Below are 16680 nucleotides of genomic sequence, written 5' to 3'. Positions count from 1 at the left end.
TTCCCTCCATCGCTGTTTGAAAAATTGTGTTTTTCGCGCGGTGTACGTTGGAGCGCTGTTGCTTTCTTATTGTGTGTAGTCCTCTCGAATAAAGAAATCAATATTCGTATTGTTTATTTCGTCTGAAATTATTCGTTTCTTCGAAGAATTCTTCTCAAAATGGGCCTTGTGGATTACGCAGGAAGTGAATCAGAAAGTGATGAAGAAATGGAAACACAACAAAAAGTAAGCAAATTATTCTTTATTCAGTTTGAAAACATTTTCGAATTTTCCAAAATTTCAGAATTCACTCGCTCCACAAAATCAACAACTCGTCGATGATGAAGCATTTTTTGACAATACAGAAAAATCAAGCTCACCAAACATGAACAAAGAAGATGTTCTCGAAGAATTAGTAAAACCGAAAGAATGGGAGGTTAAATTGGCCGAGAAAGCAAGGAGAAAGCTGGAGAAAAAAGCTCTGAAAAAAGCACAAAAAGAAGAGAGAAAAAAGGAGAAAAAATTGGCGAAAAAAGCGATGAAAGTTGAAAAAATTCCGAAAATTGGTGGTGGAATTCAAAAAGCAAAAGGAAAAGTTATAATTTCGGCGTTCGGAGCTCTCGCAGGAATTACTGGCGAAAATTCCAGCGATGACAGTGATAATGAAGGTGCTGCTGTTGCTACAGTTAAGCCGAAGCTTGGAAACAGTTTTTTGTCAAACCTTCCAGCTCCAAAAGGAAGAGATAATCGTTCAGATGGTGCAAATGTATTCGATAAGTCCATGGTTCCACATTCAGTTTCTAAAAAGGTAAAAATTGAAAGTCGAGTGCGGATTCTGAGAAAATATACTTCTGATTTCGAATAACTAAGTAAAAAAATTTCCCTAATTTCTTATTTCAGCTTGAAATCGCCGATTTTCATTTGCGTCCCCATGAGATTTCCGAATTTTCACACCAGAGACGTCATGTGTCGATTTACGAAATGTGTGTATATTTACGAGATTTTCAATCTTAATCGGATGCTGATTTCCGGTTTTCTCAATTTTCGTCAGTTTTTGCCGAAACGTTTTTTGAAAATGTGTTTTTTTTTGAGGTTAATTAAACATTATAATATCAAAAAACTAACTAAATATTCGATTTTCAGTCAGGAAAAGCATATATTTGGATTTTCCGCTGAGTTGTGACCTAAGCATTGGAAATTTACTTGGTTTTTTGATAATATAATGTTTAATTGGCCTTAATAAACACATTTTCTCAAAACATTTTGTCAAAAACCGACGGAAATAAAGAAAACTCGTTGAAAAACAGAAATCAGCATCCGATAAAGATTGAAAATCTTGTAAATATACACAAATCTCGTAAATCGACACACGGCGTCTCTGGCGCGAAAATTCGCTGTTTCAAGCTAAAATATAAAACCGGGGAATTTTTGTTCGATTTTTGTCCCCATAAATATTAAAAATCAGGATAAAATTTCCAGATTTCTTCACTGAATTTTTATTTAATTTAAAACTTTAATTTTAAAACTCTTTCTCTTCCAGGCTACACCTGCTGCTGCTCCAGTTTTCAAGCCGGCTCCAGCTCCAAAACTGCCAGACGACAGTGATGACGATGATGACGGTCCAACCGATTTCTTCGGTTTCTCATCTGCTCCAACTAGAAAAGAATCAGAAATTCCATCAGAAATTCCATATATGACAATGAACAGCAGCATGGATGTAGTTGGGCCATCCCGTCCAGATGAAGGAATGGATCCTCGACAAATGTATGAAATGCCAGAAGAAGAAGAAGATGTTCAAGAAGGTCCATCTGCTTCAAATGCCTGGCTTCATCGGAAGATCAATGACGAGCAAGCTCATAAGCTTTTGATGCGATTCTCTCATGATATTGGACAAGAAGAACGTCGTTCGATCAACGAAATGGCCAATTCAATTGTCGATGTGAATGTGGATGATGCTCTCGGACCGGATGTTAAGACAAATATTATCAAGAATCTTGGACATCGCGCATTTGTTGAAGCAACTTCTGCTCCATTGCCACAAGTTCAAACTCAAGGACAAATGTCGAGAAGAAAGCATCAAATTACGTATTTGGCCAGCTTGGTAAGAGATATTCCAGATTTTATAGATTTTCAGGCTTTTACTTGCATCAAAAACCCAAAAAAAAAATCGCGAAAGAATGGAAAAGTCAATTTTTTAAAACTTATTTCTCATTTTTTGGCTGAATTTCTTGATGGAATATTCGGTCTTCAAAAAATTGAAGATTTAAAAAAAAACGAAAATTTTCAATTTTTTCGAAAACCGACAAATCGGAAACAATAATTTTACGGAAAAATACGAGAAAAATATAAATTCACCGAAAATGCAAAATCAATTGATTTCAATTACAAAAATACAGTTTTTTTTTCAAAATTAACAATTTATTTTAAAAAAATCGAAAAACCCGATTTTAGCCAAACAAAAGTGCAAAGTTGTCCTCGTGGAGTATGAAATCTGCGTAGATCAACACTTTTTAAGAGCTTGTGCTAGAAATCACATAATTCACTTAATTTCAGGCAGTATCCCGCGAGGAGCAGCTCAAAGATCAATGGGCCGATCAGAAGCAATCGAAGCGAATGGCGCGACAAAAGTACGGATTCTAATATCATTTCGAAATGTCTCATTAATCATTCAGTTTTCTCTCTCCCTTGTATTTGTGTGTTGTTTTGATGATAAACACCCATATAAACACGAAATGAATTCATTCGTTTTGAAAGTATAAGCACGTTATAATGATGAGAAAATTGCGCGATCGCTCGTTAAACGGGCATTAGCCGGCAGAGTACATAAGGCCGATTGGAAGGCAAGGAGGACAGGCAGAGATTGTCTGAAATGTCGAACAACTTCATTTGCGCAGCCGTCTCGGTTTCGTCGATACTCGTCGTCGGGTATATTACAGCGGGGCTGCTCATTTTCGCAGATTTTCGGACTTTTTATTCCACGGCACTTGATGACGTGGCAGAGTTCAATGTGAGTTTTTTCTGTAAAAAACACGACAATTTTTCGTTAAATCCAAGAAAAATCGTGCGCCTTTAAAGGTTACTGTAGTTTCAAACTTGTGCTGTTGCAGAATTTTAATCGATTTTCCGCGTGTTTGTATATAATTTTTAACAAATAACTATTTTTAAAACAATCGATGAAAGTTCTGCAAGAGCAAAAATTATCGATTTTTTCACAGTTTTTTGGCAAATATAACAATAAAAACACGTAAATTCATGAGAAAAACTGTGAAAAACCAGATACAAATTACGTAGCAACGAAAACACAGTACTCTTTAAAGGCGCACACCTTTTTTATTTAACAAAAGTTTTTCGTGTCGAGACCGGTGACCGTAGTTTCAGCTCAAAATGCACAAAATTTCTCGTGTGGGATAATAAGAAACTATGCGGAATACCAAGTGTTCCTTGTGGAAAAACATTAAAGTCTCTGAAACTGCAATAGTATAGTTAAAGATAACATTGATTCGAAAAATATTATCAAAGTTTTTTTTTTTTGAAATAATTGCTCACGACTCACGGCTCACGACGCGGCAATTTTTTTCATCAATCTGGCCTAATTTTTCAGAAGTTCGCAACTGAAGCCTGGGATGATATGATCGAAATCAATCGCTCCGTCGTAAGACAAAAGAGAAGTGGAGAATCAAAGTGTGGATGCATGAATAAGGTCAATAACTGCCCACCCGGACCTGCAGGACCACCAGGAGAGCCAGGAGCCCCTGGAGATGACGGATGGAATGGAGACGCAGGACAACCCGGACCAGACTTTCCACTCTTTGATCAATCCCTCATCTATCAAAGACCCCCATGCATTCGCTGCCCAGTCGGAGAGCCAGGACCTCCAGGTCCAGACGGAGAGCCAGGAGAGCAGGGACCACCAGGACCACCGGGAGTTGACAACTTTGAAGTTGGACATGATGGACCACCAGGTGTCGAGGGAGAACCTGGAGATGCTGGAGATCAAGGAGAAGACGGGGAGCCAGGTGTCGATGGAAGACCAGGCGCCAGTGGAATCAGAGAGATAGGAATGCCAGGAGCACCAGGGGCACCGGGTGTTGCAGGAGCTGAAGGACTCCCAGGCAAGGATGGAGAGCCAGGAATTCCTGGGCCAGAAGGGGAAGAGGGACCACCTGGAGCAGCAGGATTGGATGGAGAGCGGGGAGACGAAGGGGAGCCAGGACCTGAAGGACCACCTGGAATCCCAGGACCTGATGCAGCCTACTGTAGCTGTCCACTTCGTTCGGCACGTCTTGTCTTCTAATTTATTCCGAAACATTTTTTTTTATTTAAAAGAGTTTTTATTTATACAATAAAAATTAGCAGTTTACAAAAATCTTCACAAAAACGACAAAAAACCCGTTGTTCTAAAAATACATAAACCCAAATTATGGACATTAAAGCAATGAAATCAAGGAGGAATTAAAGTCGGGACGACGCAACGTCGTCGTTAATTCCAATCCGTTCCAAACTGTCAGTTGATGTTCGAATCGGCTTGGATTGAAGATCATCGAGACCTGAAATAATTCCAATAATAGCTGACTAAAATATACGTTTCCCCGACACCATACAAGAACAACGAGCACTTACCCATTTCCGCTCGGAACTTCTTCCGATCCGAGACCAGCGTGAGTGAGGACACAAAGTACAGTCCGGCAGAGAGCAAAAGCAGTGCCACGCAGCAATACGTGGCACTTACCAATGAATGATATTGATCTTTAGGATATGTGGATCCGTGGCGGATTGCGTCGGAGATTAACCCGATGAGATACGGACCAGAAGCGTCGCCAAACAAATGGGATACCAGTACGAAGTAGGAGAAAGCAGTACTTCGCCGATTCGGGTGGATGACAGTCTGAAATTTGTTCTGCTATTATGCGTTCTCTGGTGTGCACGTGGTGTCAGAGTGTCTCATTTCGGCTTGATCTACGTTGATCTACAAAAAATGCGGGAGAAAAGACGCAAAGTTCTCAATTGATTTTGCATGGTTAAGAACGTGCTGACGTCACATTTTTTTGGACAAAAAAATCCCGCATTTTTTGTAGGTCAAACCGTAATAGGACAGCCTGGCGCCACGAGTGTGCGGCGGTTTGTTTTTTTTTGGTTTTCAGGTTTTCCGGTTTTTTAACTTATTTTGTCTGTTTCAGTACAGTAATTGAACCGATTTTCAGGTACTTTTTGAAAAAAGAGAAACAGTTTTCACGTTCGTTTATTTTTGCAGAAAACGCAGTTGAAGGATCCTTGATCTTTACGGAAACTCTAAATATTTTTATCGGAGATTGATTTTTCGATCACTAAAAAATGAAAATATTTTTGAGAAAAGCTTCAAATTTGATTCGCTTCACAAACAACAAAAGTCAATAGGAATCGGGAAAATCAATCACTGAACACCCTGTTTCACTCATTGAATTTAAAAATTTCAATGTCGCATCACTAACCGTCAACATATCGATGTTCAGACCCCAGTTGAAGCACATGAAGGTGATTCCAAAGAAGATCATAATGTACAGCAACACCAAGCTCTTATCTCCAAAGATCATTCCAATAAGTAAAAATGGAGCAGCAAGCAACGCCCCGCCACCAGCCACCAAAGGCTGTGCTCTGTCTGTCTGGAGTCTTCTGAATGGTCCCCATCCAGCTACCAGCCATTTGGAGAGCATCGATCCGAAAATGACACCGATGAGTCCTCCAGCTGTGGTGATTGCTCCGAAATAAAGAGCTACTCGATCCTTATCAGTACTTGCCAGATCCTTTGTGTCATTAAGTCCTTGATGCCAAGCAGTCAAATGTTGAATTACTGTAGGCTCCCACCACGAAAGAGTTCCAGACACGAATACCAGGGCAGTGTATCCCCAAGTGCATGCAACAAGTGTTGGGGTCTTGAGAAGAATGACAAGATCTTCCAAATATGTAGTATTCGTAGTCACAACAACATCCTTCGACTCTCCCATCGCCTTATCAGCGGCTCCTCGCTCAGGCTCATAGGTGAAAAGTACAAGGGCAATCATGACAATGAGTCCGGCAATCGCAGAAACTCGAATTCCCCATTGCCAGTGTCCGGTTAAAGTTGCCACATTGGATCCAACAATAAATCCAAGGCCACTGCCAACCGGAATTGCAAAGTAGAAAATCATGAATACAGTGCTTCTTTTCTGTCCGTTGAACATATCGGAAATCAAGGATGGAGCCACATTTGAGTAGGATGCTTCTCCGATTCCGACGAAGCTTCGGAGCACCAGGAAGAGCCAGAAGTGCTGTAAGTTTTTTGAGTAGAGATTGGAAGGTGAGCCATAGTTCAGGCGTACAAATGACTGACTTTTTTCGTTTTTCACATTAAAATCCCTTACGGTGAAGAAGGTTTTTAAATTTACTTTATGTATGCCTTGTTGCTCGCATACCTGCCTACCACTTATCCTTTTTTAACCTGCCTCATGCCTGCCTGCCTACCGCAGTTTTAGATTTCTTACGGGAACGCTGGTGTTACTGTGTGGAGATACACATTTTTCAAAAAAATGTTTAAAAAATTGTTTAAATTTAAAAAGTCAATAGGTGGGTAGGCACGTGGACAGGCAGGTATTTTTGTACCTACGTAGCTCACTCAAAACTCACATTAGCCGGCACAAAACTGGATCCAAGCACGGCACCGAGCCATATCCCAACGCCAATAATCATGATCCATTTTCGATTGAATCGATCTCCAAGATACCCGCATACCGGTGAAAATACCATAAAAGAGATCAGAAATACAGTTTGAATCAGACCACCCAAACTGTCGGAAATGTTATAGTATGTTTGAACTTGAGTAAGAACACCAGCCACCGTATATCTATCCACATAATTGAGTAGATTTACCACAAAGAGTGCGGTAACACTGATGTAGTCCTGTTGAGAGTTTACCATTTCTGCAAAAAAAAAGATGAATTGGGATTGGAGAGTTTTCACAAAAGGAAGCTGAAATCAAAGCTAGAAAAGTTCAAAAATCAAAAAGGTAATACGATACTGAAGTTTAGAACTCCGCCCTTTCTAGAGGGAGAGAGAAAAAGTAGTAAAACATTTTACAGGTTGTATAAGGTTAGGTTAGGTTAGGTAAAACTATTTGATAAGAACCAAGTCAGAAAAATCACAAAAACAGAAAACAGAACTACGAGAAAAACTGGCAAACTCACAACTGTTTCGGGTGTTCAAGAAAACTATTCAAACTGTTTAAAGACATGCGAACATTCTGCAAGTTTTTAGAAATTTTTTTTGCACGAAAACTTTCAGATTATGAAGAAGCATCCAATGGGCTTTTGTATAATTAAGGCCACACTGCTTAGAGCAGCTGCTCTAATTTGACGTCTCATATTTTGGTTGTTTTTGGGTCTATTAAAAAATCATCAACAGACAAAATATAGCAAAATAATTTGCACGTATTTTGTCAGTAGACAATTTTTTGATAAACCCAAAGATAGCCAAGAGATAAGCTGGCAAAGTTGAGCGTGAGTGATTCGAGACTCGTTTAACTCGTTTTAAAGTATATGGTCAAACTGCGAGGGTCTAAAAATTATCAAAAAGTCCAAATTTTCAAATAGGACGAGAAAGAGCTGCTATGTATTGGTTCTTTTGGAGAAATCTAGATAATTATGAATCACAAAAATTAGATCAACTAAATAAAGGAAAACCCAATAAATAAACTGAGCCCTCTAGTGGGTGGGTGGAGCAGTTCATGACCCTGATCAAGCAACATCACGTCATGCGTGACGCCGTAGGGATTTCGTTATTAATATTGGGGAAATGATCGGGTTAAAGGAAGAAGAATGGAACAGTATTTGTTCACTCATACCGAAGAAGAAGGAGACCCCGATCTGATATGAGACAGGTAAATAAAGTATTACTCACACACACAGTGACTGCCCAGTTAGCTTATAACTCGCTGCTCACCGAGTCGTGACTGACTCTAAAATACAATACGAAGAATTATAACCATTAGGTAAAGTGAAGCTGTTTAGTTGAGGAGCATAAAAATACCCCAAAACAAGGAAGTTTAGACGAACTGAGCAACTGGTAGCAGCTTATATACAACCCCGTTCCTGATGAAAAGGAACGGCCTCCCAGACAATCTCAGAATAAACATTGATAAGTCAAAGAATATTTCTGATAACTGATACACATACAATGGTTCAAGTACATTGTTTGTTGAAGGAAAAGCTTACAGGGTGGCTTCAATAACTCCAGCTACCGTATGCTACCCATCTGACATTGGTAATTATCTCACAGGAGAAGTAGACCAAACAAGATCCCCTGTTTCCCGGGGATATTTTAAAAGCACCGATTATGAAAACTTATTTGAACCCAGCACTTTTGAGCTAGAAAAACTGCACATAACCTTACAGTAGGGCAAAATCAAGATTTTCTTCTATCAGCCAGCGCCCGTCCGGAAGCAATGATTGGCACTGATAAAGTTAACTAGGCGGTGTAATGACATTTGATTAGTTGATGTCTGATAACCGTTATTGACAAATTATTTTTGTACGGGAAAATCTGTTTACAATCACTTCCTATTTTCATTTTGAAACATCATTCCGGAAAGTATAATGTTGTAATTAGAGCAATTGGCATTTTTTGATTGTACCATTTCACCTAATCAGATAAAAGCATTACGCTCTAATTGATGACCATGTTACTAACCCGCCATGGGACGTTCTCTATCATTTATAGATTTTTTAAAACTTGAACAAATATCTGATTTATTAAACTTTTTCATAAGCCGAAAATGAGTAGACGCCACAACTACAAGTACTACAAAAATACATACATAAACTTCTAAAAAAGTTTCACTAAAATATTTAAAAATGTTTTAAAGAACAGTGTAGGTAGTGCGCAAAGAAATTTTGAAAAAAGGTATTTTTTGTCTTTAGAATTTACTCAAGAGTGTCACATTTGATCAGTATCAAAAAATAAAAGAAATTGATAATATATCTACTCATCTTTATATAAAATCTTTTGAGTTGATATTGATTCTGTGAGATGTTTTGTCCATCCAAATTCAAAAGCTGAACACAAGTGTAGCTGAGCGAAAGCTTGCCCGACATTTTCCGGGTATCGTTCTGAAACGTGTCTGCAAAATGTCGGGCGCCTAAAGCACGTCGTCTTAAAGAAATTTAACTTAGCCGTCTAGAAAGCGCTCTAAACCAATGAAATCAAAAGAATCAGGCGTCTAGAACATCATGAACTTCCTGGTTTGCATAAAACTCAGACTGACCACCGTACCCCTCCTCACATATTTTTAAGTATCGAAAGATGTCAGACAAGTATGTGGCTCTAAAATAAAAAAGTTCTTATCGTAAGGGCAACATAGTAGAGACAATTCTGAACTTCATAGGTTAGGGGCAAAAGTTGGAAAAAAGAAGAAAAAAGCGAAGGGAAAGGAAGCAGCAAAGAAATAAAAAGAAGCAAACATTGAAAATGATAGGTTATATACTTTTTGAAGTTTAGAGTTAAACCCCTAAAATTTCTCAAAACCTGGGGTGAAAGTGGGACGACTGGATTCGGGAGGGCTTCACCTCTGATGCGCGCGCACCTTTATTTGTTCGAACAGCTGCATAAACAGGCAGGCGGTGAAACTTCTCAAATGATATGCATTAGATTATCTCCACCTCTAGATTTTGAACACATCATGCACAAGACACACATGCATTCTATTTATGTCTGTGTTCATCTTCTTCTCAATGACCGTGCATCTATAGACATCAATTTCGCGTCGGTTTTAACGATCAGCTCGGCTCCCTTTGATGTTCACCATGTGTTGAAAAGTTTTGATATGGGAATTCCCCCCGTGTTGCAAACTCTTTGGAAATAGCGGGGAACGTCTTTGACGGCTCCAGCTCTAAAATATTTCCGGCGCGATTTGGTTTGCTGATCAAACAAATGGTACACGCCAGTTGCAATTAAAATTTGTTTAAAAAAATTGAAACGTTTCCGAACAGTACCCCTACAGTACCCATACAGTACCCCTACGATACCCCTACAGTACCTCGACACTATCCCTCAACAACCCCGATTCATTAAAGAGCTCAAAACTTAATTTTCCAAAACTACAGTAATCCTATAGTACACCTACAGTACCGCTTTAGAACCTCGACACTACCCCCCAACAACCCCGATCCATTCAAGTGCTCAAAACACAATTGTTCCAGAACTACAGCAATCCTACAGTACCACTACATCGACATTATCGCCCCACCTTGACTCTCACTGATTGATATTTTTCAATGCAAATTTAAAAATTGGGCCCTCTCACGAACGAAACTTATTAAAACCGTACCTTCGTAATTTTATTTGTTAGTTTTTTGTAGCTGATTTTTGAATAATTTTTTGTTTTCATTTATGAGACTTGTGGCCGAGTTTTCCCTATCTGTAATATTTGCATTCTAAGGAACACATCTTGTTTGTTCTTATCAATTCTTCTCAGAATACACACACACAAACATATCATAGAACAAACGAAATCTTCTTCCATTTGTTTATAATTCGAATTAACGTTCCGATCATCAAATCCAAATGGTTTAACCTTTTCCTTCAACTGTCTATGAATGCATGTTTGTCCAGCTTACAACTCACCATTCTAAATTCCAAATTCTGAATACCTAATGAATTTTTTGAAGACCCATCGCGACCCCCGTCCGAGGAGGAGTCATTCCTCAAACAATCGGAAGTTTTCACACCTTTTTCCAAAAGTTATTTGCTTTTTATTATCGACAAACAACTTTCGAAAAAAGGCGCAAGATAAGAGAAATATTAAAGAAAGGGGGAAAAAGTTATCCAAACAGTTTGCAAACGTTTTATTAATTGGGTAATCGGAGGAGAAGGTTCGAGGTTACACCAAGATTTCGGGGGATTTGGGAGATAGCTTCAAAGAGATAAAGATTACTGTAATCTTGCAAGAATTTTCAGGCCACAAGAACTGTCCGGTCTCCAAAATTATTAGTCCACGACCGGTTTCCACAGACTTTTTTGGCTACTGTTTTTCATGTGTCCCAAGTGTACCTAGATAGGTTTCAAACATATCTCAGGTGTGCATCACTTTATGACCAAATTTCTTCACTGATTTTTCTAGGCCACATTATGACGTCCTTCGCTATCCTCTAAAAACCGTCATTCATTAAAAAAAAAAATAAACATTCATAAAGATTTAAAATTTACGAAAAAATATATTTTAAAAGCAAAAAAAACATGAACATGAAAAATAGTGTGATTCTAAAACTTTTGCATGCAGATTTTTGAGACCATCGGTTCCTAATTTCAGGGTTCTATGTACACCGGTAGAAAAGAAGGGATTAATGAAAAATTCAGAATTGCACAGATGATTATCCACGCGACTTTCTCATTGGAGCACGTCTTCTCATCAACTTGAACATGGCACAATATTGTCGGAGTTCTCTGGAACTAACAAAAGTCAATGCAGCTCGTGGAAAGCCTGACTTAAACTCACTCGACACCAGCTTGAACGGAGCACTCGCACAGCTCACCGGCTTCTCGTTTCCAGTGCATTTTCTTGGTGCACGCACGGAATGATTGTCTGGCTTTTGTCTCGGCAACCAAAGGTTGACATCTGAATTTGCTATGGTCAGACAAATCAACTTTTCAATTAAAGAGAAAAAAGATAAACAAACGCGGAAAACCGGTTCAAGTACCTGGAAATGGCCTCGAGAAAATGAAGAGAGAATGTTTATTGGTCACTTTTAATTTTGTTTCTTGTAAAACTTGGAATAGGTTTTACATCCTTAAATAGTCAAGTGGTTTGTCTCGTTATGTTCTGTGACGTAAGGGAATTCCATAGAAAATGGGTTTGTTTCAACAGTCAACCTGGTTGAAGTACACAAAAAAGTAATGGGAAAAGAAAATATAAATGCGTAAATTTAAAATTTAAATATTTCCTATGTATTTTGGAATTATTTTTGGAAAGCAGAAACACAAAAATGCCTGCCTGCAAAATAGGCAACCTACGCTTACTGGAAAAAAGCACAAGTTTAGGCAGGCAGTTAGGAATTACTTCTCAAAGTTTAACATTTTTCAGTATGTTTTTTATTGCACTGAATTTATTAAATATCCTTGTAAGCTCAAGAAAATCCTATGCAAAAGTTTCGAAAAAGGGCATTAATTGGGCGGAGCCTCTCTTGAATTTTTAAACTCGGGGTCTACAATTCAGCATCGATTATTTTCAACATGATATTTTTTTCCACATTAAAATAGTTTTGAAAGTGAAAAGCGGAAGTTCTGATGAACCCGTAGTTTCAAACAGAAGCAACGGAAAATTTTTCAGGCAATTCTAAAAAAGGGGCTATTTCAGCGAAAATTATATCACAAATGAAGGAAAAAATATTTTTTTTATAAGAATGTGGTTTAACTTTAACTGGAAATATGGTTCAAAATGCAGAAATATTGTCTGAAAGGCCCTTTTGCTCTAAAAATCCGACAAGCCTATTTCGAGTTCAAATATTTTTAAAACTTTTTTTTCAGAATTTTTCTTGATAATTGACTGCAAATTTTATAATCCACAGATCCCTAATTCTCACAAAAAAACCAAAAAAAAAAATCCTCACCCTTTTCTATCAAAGCAGAAACCGCTCTTATTCTTCTCCAAGAAGCAATCTTTGACGCAGAGGGCGAAGTCACCAGTTGCATCAAGAATATGCTTGATCGGTTTGATCATTGTCTGGAATGTGTTTGTCTGCGTCGCAATACTCTTCTCAGTCACTTTGAAGATTCCGCGGATATCAGTTTTCTGGATCTGTGGTCCATGTTGATCATTGACACATCTAAAAGAGAGGGATAGTTTATCAAAAAGTGAGAAGAAGTTTCCACTTACGCTTCAACGCGGTTTTCGAAACAGGTCAGGAAGTCCTCGAGGATGTTGTCTTTCTCGTCGAAACACTTTTTCAAGTCATTTGGACGCGATGTGATCTGCAATTTACAGTTTCTAAGAATTTTTATGCTTACAAAACTCACGGATGAGAATTTTTGAAAGCATGGAACTGTGCAATCTTTAGCCTGAAGTTTCATTTCCTCCACACAGACTCTTTGCTCCGAGCACGAGCATTGTCGGACGGTTTGGCCTGTGAGTTTTGCTCTGTTTAGGATATCGGCTCCTTGAGTGGAAATCTGGAAAAAAGTAAGTTTAAAAGAGATTTTCTAGAACTGAAAAACGGAAAGCTGATTTTTAGTTTTCATTTTTCTTATTTTCAAAAATTATTTAAAAATTTCGGCAATTTTTAAATATAATGCAAATTTTATGGAAATTTGAGTTCGGTCGGAAAGTAAAAAAAAACTTCATATTTTTCTAGGATTGTGTTGGACCTTTTTTCGTGGCGAGACCTAATTGCCACGTGATGACAATTCTAGAATCCGAAAATATTTTCTCAAAACTAATCACTTAATGAAACAAAAGGTCATCAAAAAGAAGGCAGACACTGGTCACTTGTAGCCTACAATCGCGAATTTTCTTCTCTTTATCTCTGTCTTTTGAGACAAGAAAAACCAAGTTTTCGTATCACGATCGACACAAAATCAGACACAAACTACATATCTATGTTTGGTTTAGAATTGGTAATTAAGACGTTTATCACTAAAGATCAGATCTTATGATGCAAACAAAAACAAACTGGTTGAGACATAAATGATCACAAAAGGATCGGAAAACCGTTTCATGAAATTGGAATGTAGGCGCTGCTACCTATTTGCCTAATTCATGCCTACCTCAGGCCTACCAGCCTACCTACCGCCTATTTTTTACATTTTGTTGTGAACTTACAATGTTCAGTACAAATCACTGATTTTTCTAATTTCCCTCGTTTTTCAATAAAACAGATCTGAAGAAGAGCTATTAGGCAGTAGGCAGGTGCGTCGCCTACTTAGGTGGAGCTTAGTTTTTTTAATAAAATATTAGAAACAAAAAAATTTTTTGCTTGAAGTTTTTCCGCCCATAAAATAAGCGTAACACTAGAACTATGAATTGACTGAAAATATTTTAATATCAGTGAATAAAGAATTTTCTGTAAAAAATTTCAGAGTGTTTCGGAGTTAGAAGCCAATTTACCGGAATGACTGTATCTAACGCGTGGGAACTTCTTACAGTACTCGCCGATTAAAAGTTCATGTGAATTGGCAATCATGACAAATCTCCAATTAAGTAAGTATTAAACATTCTGTAAAAATTTCATTCGAACTACAAAATTATTAAGAAAAACAGCAACTTTTTTCAGTTGAATTTTTTTTTTTGATAAATCTCAAGGGACACCATATATATTGACTGAAAGTTATTTTCTAAAAAAACTCACCGAATCAATAGGATCAGTTGCCGTAGAGGCATACACCCCAACCAAAAGAGTAAAAAGTAAGGACACACTTCTGCTGCACACCATCGTTCAAGAGTTGATCGTCTTCTGAATCGGTTCTCGTCGTCGGCTGCTGGACACTCTTAGCTTTGGTTTTTCTTCGCCCGCCCACACTCCGCCCTTTTCAATGGTTCAGCTGTGACGGCCTGTCTGCGTCTTGTCTCCTCTTGAAGACTGTGAAAGAAAAAACAAAACAGTTTGCGAAACGGATTGACCCCCTCCTTGGAAGTCACGACGAAACAGTGGTTTACACGTGATTAGTTTGTGACAAGTGCATTTTTGGAATTGGCCTTGTATGCTCAAATAAGTTCAACTAAAAGAACATATACAGTCACATTTTTCTTTGTAACATCATAGGAAATGAAATCAAGATGGGTAGTAAAGTTAATGGGTGATGAGTCATGGTTGGTCAGAAGTTGAAGGTTATGCTGTAATAATGGCCAGTGGATATTTTTGTAGCCTTTGTGGCCTTAAACTGCCGGAATTTGTTTTTTCGAACTTTGAAACTTTAAATTTTCGCAATAAAACATTATTTTCTTTTTTAAATCAGAAATCCACGTAGTGAAAAATAATTTGGTCGAAGCGAGCCGGAAGATAGTCAAATTATATCTGGATTCAAGTTGAATTTTTAAAAATTGCTAATTTTGAAATGTGTAACTTTTTGCAAAACGTAGGCAGGCAGGCAGGCATAAAAGGGAGCACTGATTTTGACAACACAGGGCGTTTTCGCTCCACCTCTACATGTCTACATTTCTTTGAACTTGGCTGATGTCGGCCGCACATTTACGCTAAGTCCAAAGGAACTGGAAATTCAGTGTAATGATTTTGGTTGTGTGCCTGCCGCATGCCTGCCTTCCGTCTATGCTTTACTTTTCCGAGTAGGCCAGCATGTAGGCATAGGTGAGGCAGACAGGTAGGCAAGAAGTCGCCGAGTATCTTTGAATTCCTAAAATCCACATAAAATCCCTGAACTCTGGTTCAAGACAAACATGTATAAGCCTATTTTATGCCTGACACCTGACTGTTTGCCTACCGCTTTAATTTCGCCAGTAGGTACGCGTGTAGGTGAACGGAAGTCAGGCAGTTGTGCCAAATTCCAAAAAAAAATTCCAAATTCCAAAATCAATTTCAAAAACGATCTTCGATTCAGTCTCCGAACAAATTCGTCAAGTTCCAAATTTCTAATAGGTTTTCCTAAACCTATAAGTGTGACGTCAAAAACCTCTTGAAAAATGGTGGGTTTCAACTTTCGATCTTCTTATTTCTAATCCGTCATTTGAACAGAAGGATTATTTGGCAACAATTTCCTTCCCTAAACTGTTTCGGAACACAGAACCCAAAAAAAAAACGTTTCAAGTACTTTTTCAACCACTTCACCACTTTTTCTGCCTGATATGACGTCCGGCGACCTCGAAAGAATTTCGGGACACACACAAAGAACTGTAAGGGGCATGCTTCTGAGATGGTCATTATTTTTTTTCTGATAAAAAAAGGACAATGCCAACGCTAAGATAAAGAAAACGACTAGGTGATGATATTACACAATGACTATTTCTCCTGTCTCTTTTTTTCCTTTTTTCGACTGGTGACCATGAAGTGTGATAAAGTGACGTTTATCTTTTTTAAGCGTGTCGCGGGCTGGGGATGACCGTCGGAAGATTAAACTTGATCAGTGACCGATGTGCGTGTGTGACACTTTGAGGAACACAAGCGTGACTCTTCTCACTTTCGAATCAGATATGTGCGGTTCAGAAATAGAATTTGTGTCCAGAATGGGTAAACGAGGGTTCAAAATGATCCTTGTTTGGGAAACTGTTAGCTACAAATCACTGAATCCAGTGAACACTTTTGCAAACTTATCATAGTTTGCAAACGATAAATGATCTCCACTAGACACCCCACATTCCAAAAGTCGTTGTGAGCCTCTAACTTGCCCTAAAAGCAGCTCAGAGTGTATGAATCAGCTAATGACACAAAGTTTTCTAAAACAGTACTTTCAATACCATGAAAATCCCTATTCACTCCCGCCAGCTTTTCACCCGGAAACCGTCGAGAGGCAGGTGAAAAAGCTCATAACTTCTTGAAAACTTTTAGCTGACAATAAAAAATAGTTTTTTTTCTGATGGAATGTGATTGCCAGGGACATTGTTTGGCAAATACCTTCATTTGAATGTTTGAAAGGTCGCCACGGGCAATTTATTCAAATTGCATCTTGAAATGCGATACTAGATGAAAGTTGAAAAAAATAGGAAAAAAGGTGAATGAAAATCAAAATATGAAGATATGAAATTTGACAAAT

At 38.2% G+C, this 16680-nt stretch overlaps 4 protein-coding genes and 3 non-coding genes across 15 annotated transcripts; 3 read left to right on the top strand and 4 right to left on the bottom strand.

The window, feature by feature from the left end:
* Positions 1-120: 120 nt before the first annotated feature.
* prcc-1 (Proline-rich protein PRCC) lies at positions 121-2729 on the top strand. Its single transcript, NM_070114.7, has 4 exons — positions 121-225; positions 284-787; positions 1520-2080; positions 2533-2729. Exons 1-4 carry the CDS (start codon positions 160-162, stop codon positions 2617-2619), a joined length of 1218 nt encoding a protein of 405 aa, NP_502515.1. The 5' UTR covers positions 121-159; the 3' UTR covers positions 2620-2729.
* Positions 2730-2848: 119 nt separating this feature from the next.
* col-132 (Nematode cuticle collagen N-terminal domain-containing protein) lies at positions 2849-4273 on the top strand (the record flags this gene model as incomplete). The annotated part of the gene is made up of 2 exons (NM_070113.3): positions 2849-2986; positions 3581-4273. 2 exons carry the CDS (start codon positions 2849-2851, stop codon positions 4271-4273), a joined length of 831 nt encoding a protein of 276 aa, NP_502514.1.
* Positions 3278-3502, top strand: C39E9.19. The gene has a single exon (NR_056870.1). It is a non-coding gene; the product is annotated as an Unclassified non-coding RNA C39E9.19 (non-coding RNA).
* C39E9.18 lies at positions 3704-3982 on the bottom strand. Of its 3 annotated transcripts, none has more exons than NR_101970.1 (2): positions 3873-3982; positions 3704-3731 (listed from the first exon to the last, which is right to left on the bottom strand). It is a non-coding gene; the product is annotated as an Unclassified non-coding RNA C39E9.18c (non-coding RNA). The 3 variants fall into 3 exon arrangements; NR_101971.1 differs by having other exon boundaries at positions 3882-3982; NR_101972.1 differs by lacking the exon at positions 3704-3731 and having other exon boundaries at positions 3833-3982.
* Positions 4274-4293: 20 nt separating the features above from the next.
* Positions 4294-6911, bottom strand: spin-2 (Major facilitator superfamily (MFS) profile domain-containing protein). Its single transcript, NM_070112.7, has 4 exons — positions 6619-6911; positions 5448-6263; positions 4600-4864; positions 4294-4526 (listed from the first exon to the last, which is right to left on the bottom strand). Exons 1-4 carry the CDS (start codon positions 6907-6909, stop codon positions 4432-4434), a joined length of 1467 nt encoding a protein of 488 aa, NP_502513.1. The 5' UTR covers positions 6910-6911; the 3' UTR covers positions 4294-4431.
* A 4223-nt stretch (positions 6912-11134) lies between these two features.
* On the bottom strand, positions 11135-14470 carry C39E9.8 (the record flags this gene model as incomplete). Of its 7 annotated transcripts, none has more annotated exons than NM_001027881.4 (6): positions 11135-11433; positions 11480-11599; positions 12591-12806; positions 12857-12951; positions 12997-13149; positions 14325-14470. In NM_001027881.4, the coding sequence occupies 6 exons, from the start codon at positions 14406-14408 to the stop codon at positions 11355-11357; spliced, it is 747 nt and encodes a 248-aa protein (NP_001023052.1). The 7 variants fall into 7 exon arrangements, with proteins under 7 accessions (NP_001023052.1, NP_001023053.1, NP_001255696.1 ...); NM_001027882.9 differs by having other exon boundaries at positions 11135-11427; positions 14325-14421; NM_001268767.3 differs by lacking the exon at positions 14325-14470 and having other exon boundaries at positions 11355-11433; positions 12997-13050.
* A 1572-nt stretch (positions 14471-16042) lies between these two features.
* Positions 16043-16099, bottom strand: C39E9.17. The gene has a single exon (NR_056868.1). It is a non-coding gene; the product is annotated as an Unclassified non-coding RNA C39E9.17 (non-coding RNA).
* Between the last annotated feature and the right edge of the window lie 581 nt (positions 16100-16680).

The sequence above is a fragment of the Caenorhabditis elegans genome, chromosome IV (genome assembly GCF_000002985.6).
Source record: "Caenorhabditis elegans chromosome IV".
NCBI lineage: Eukaryota > Metazoa > Nematoda > Chromadorea > Rhabditida > Rhabditidae > Caenorhabditis > Caenorhabditis elegans.
The sequence above is the reverse complement of the archived record's forward strand: the minus strand, read 5'-3'. Positions and strand labels throughout refer to the sequence as shown.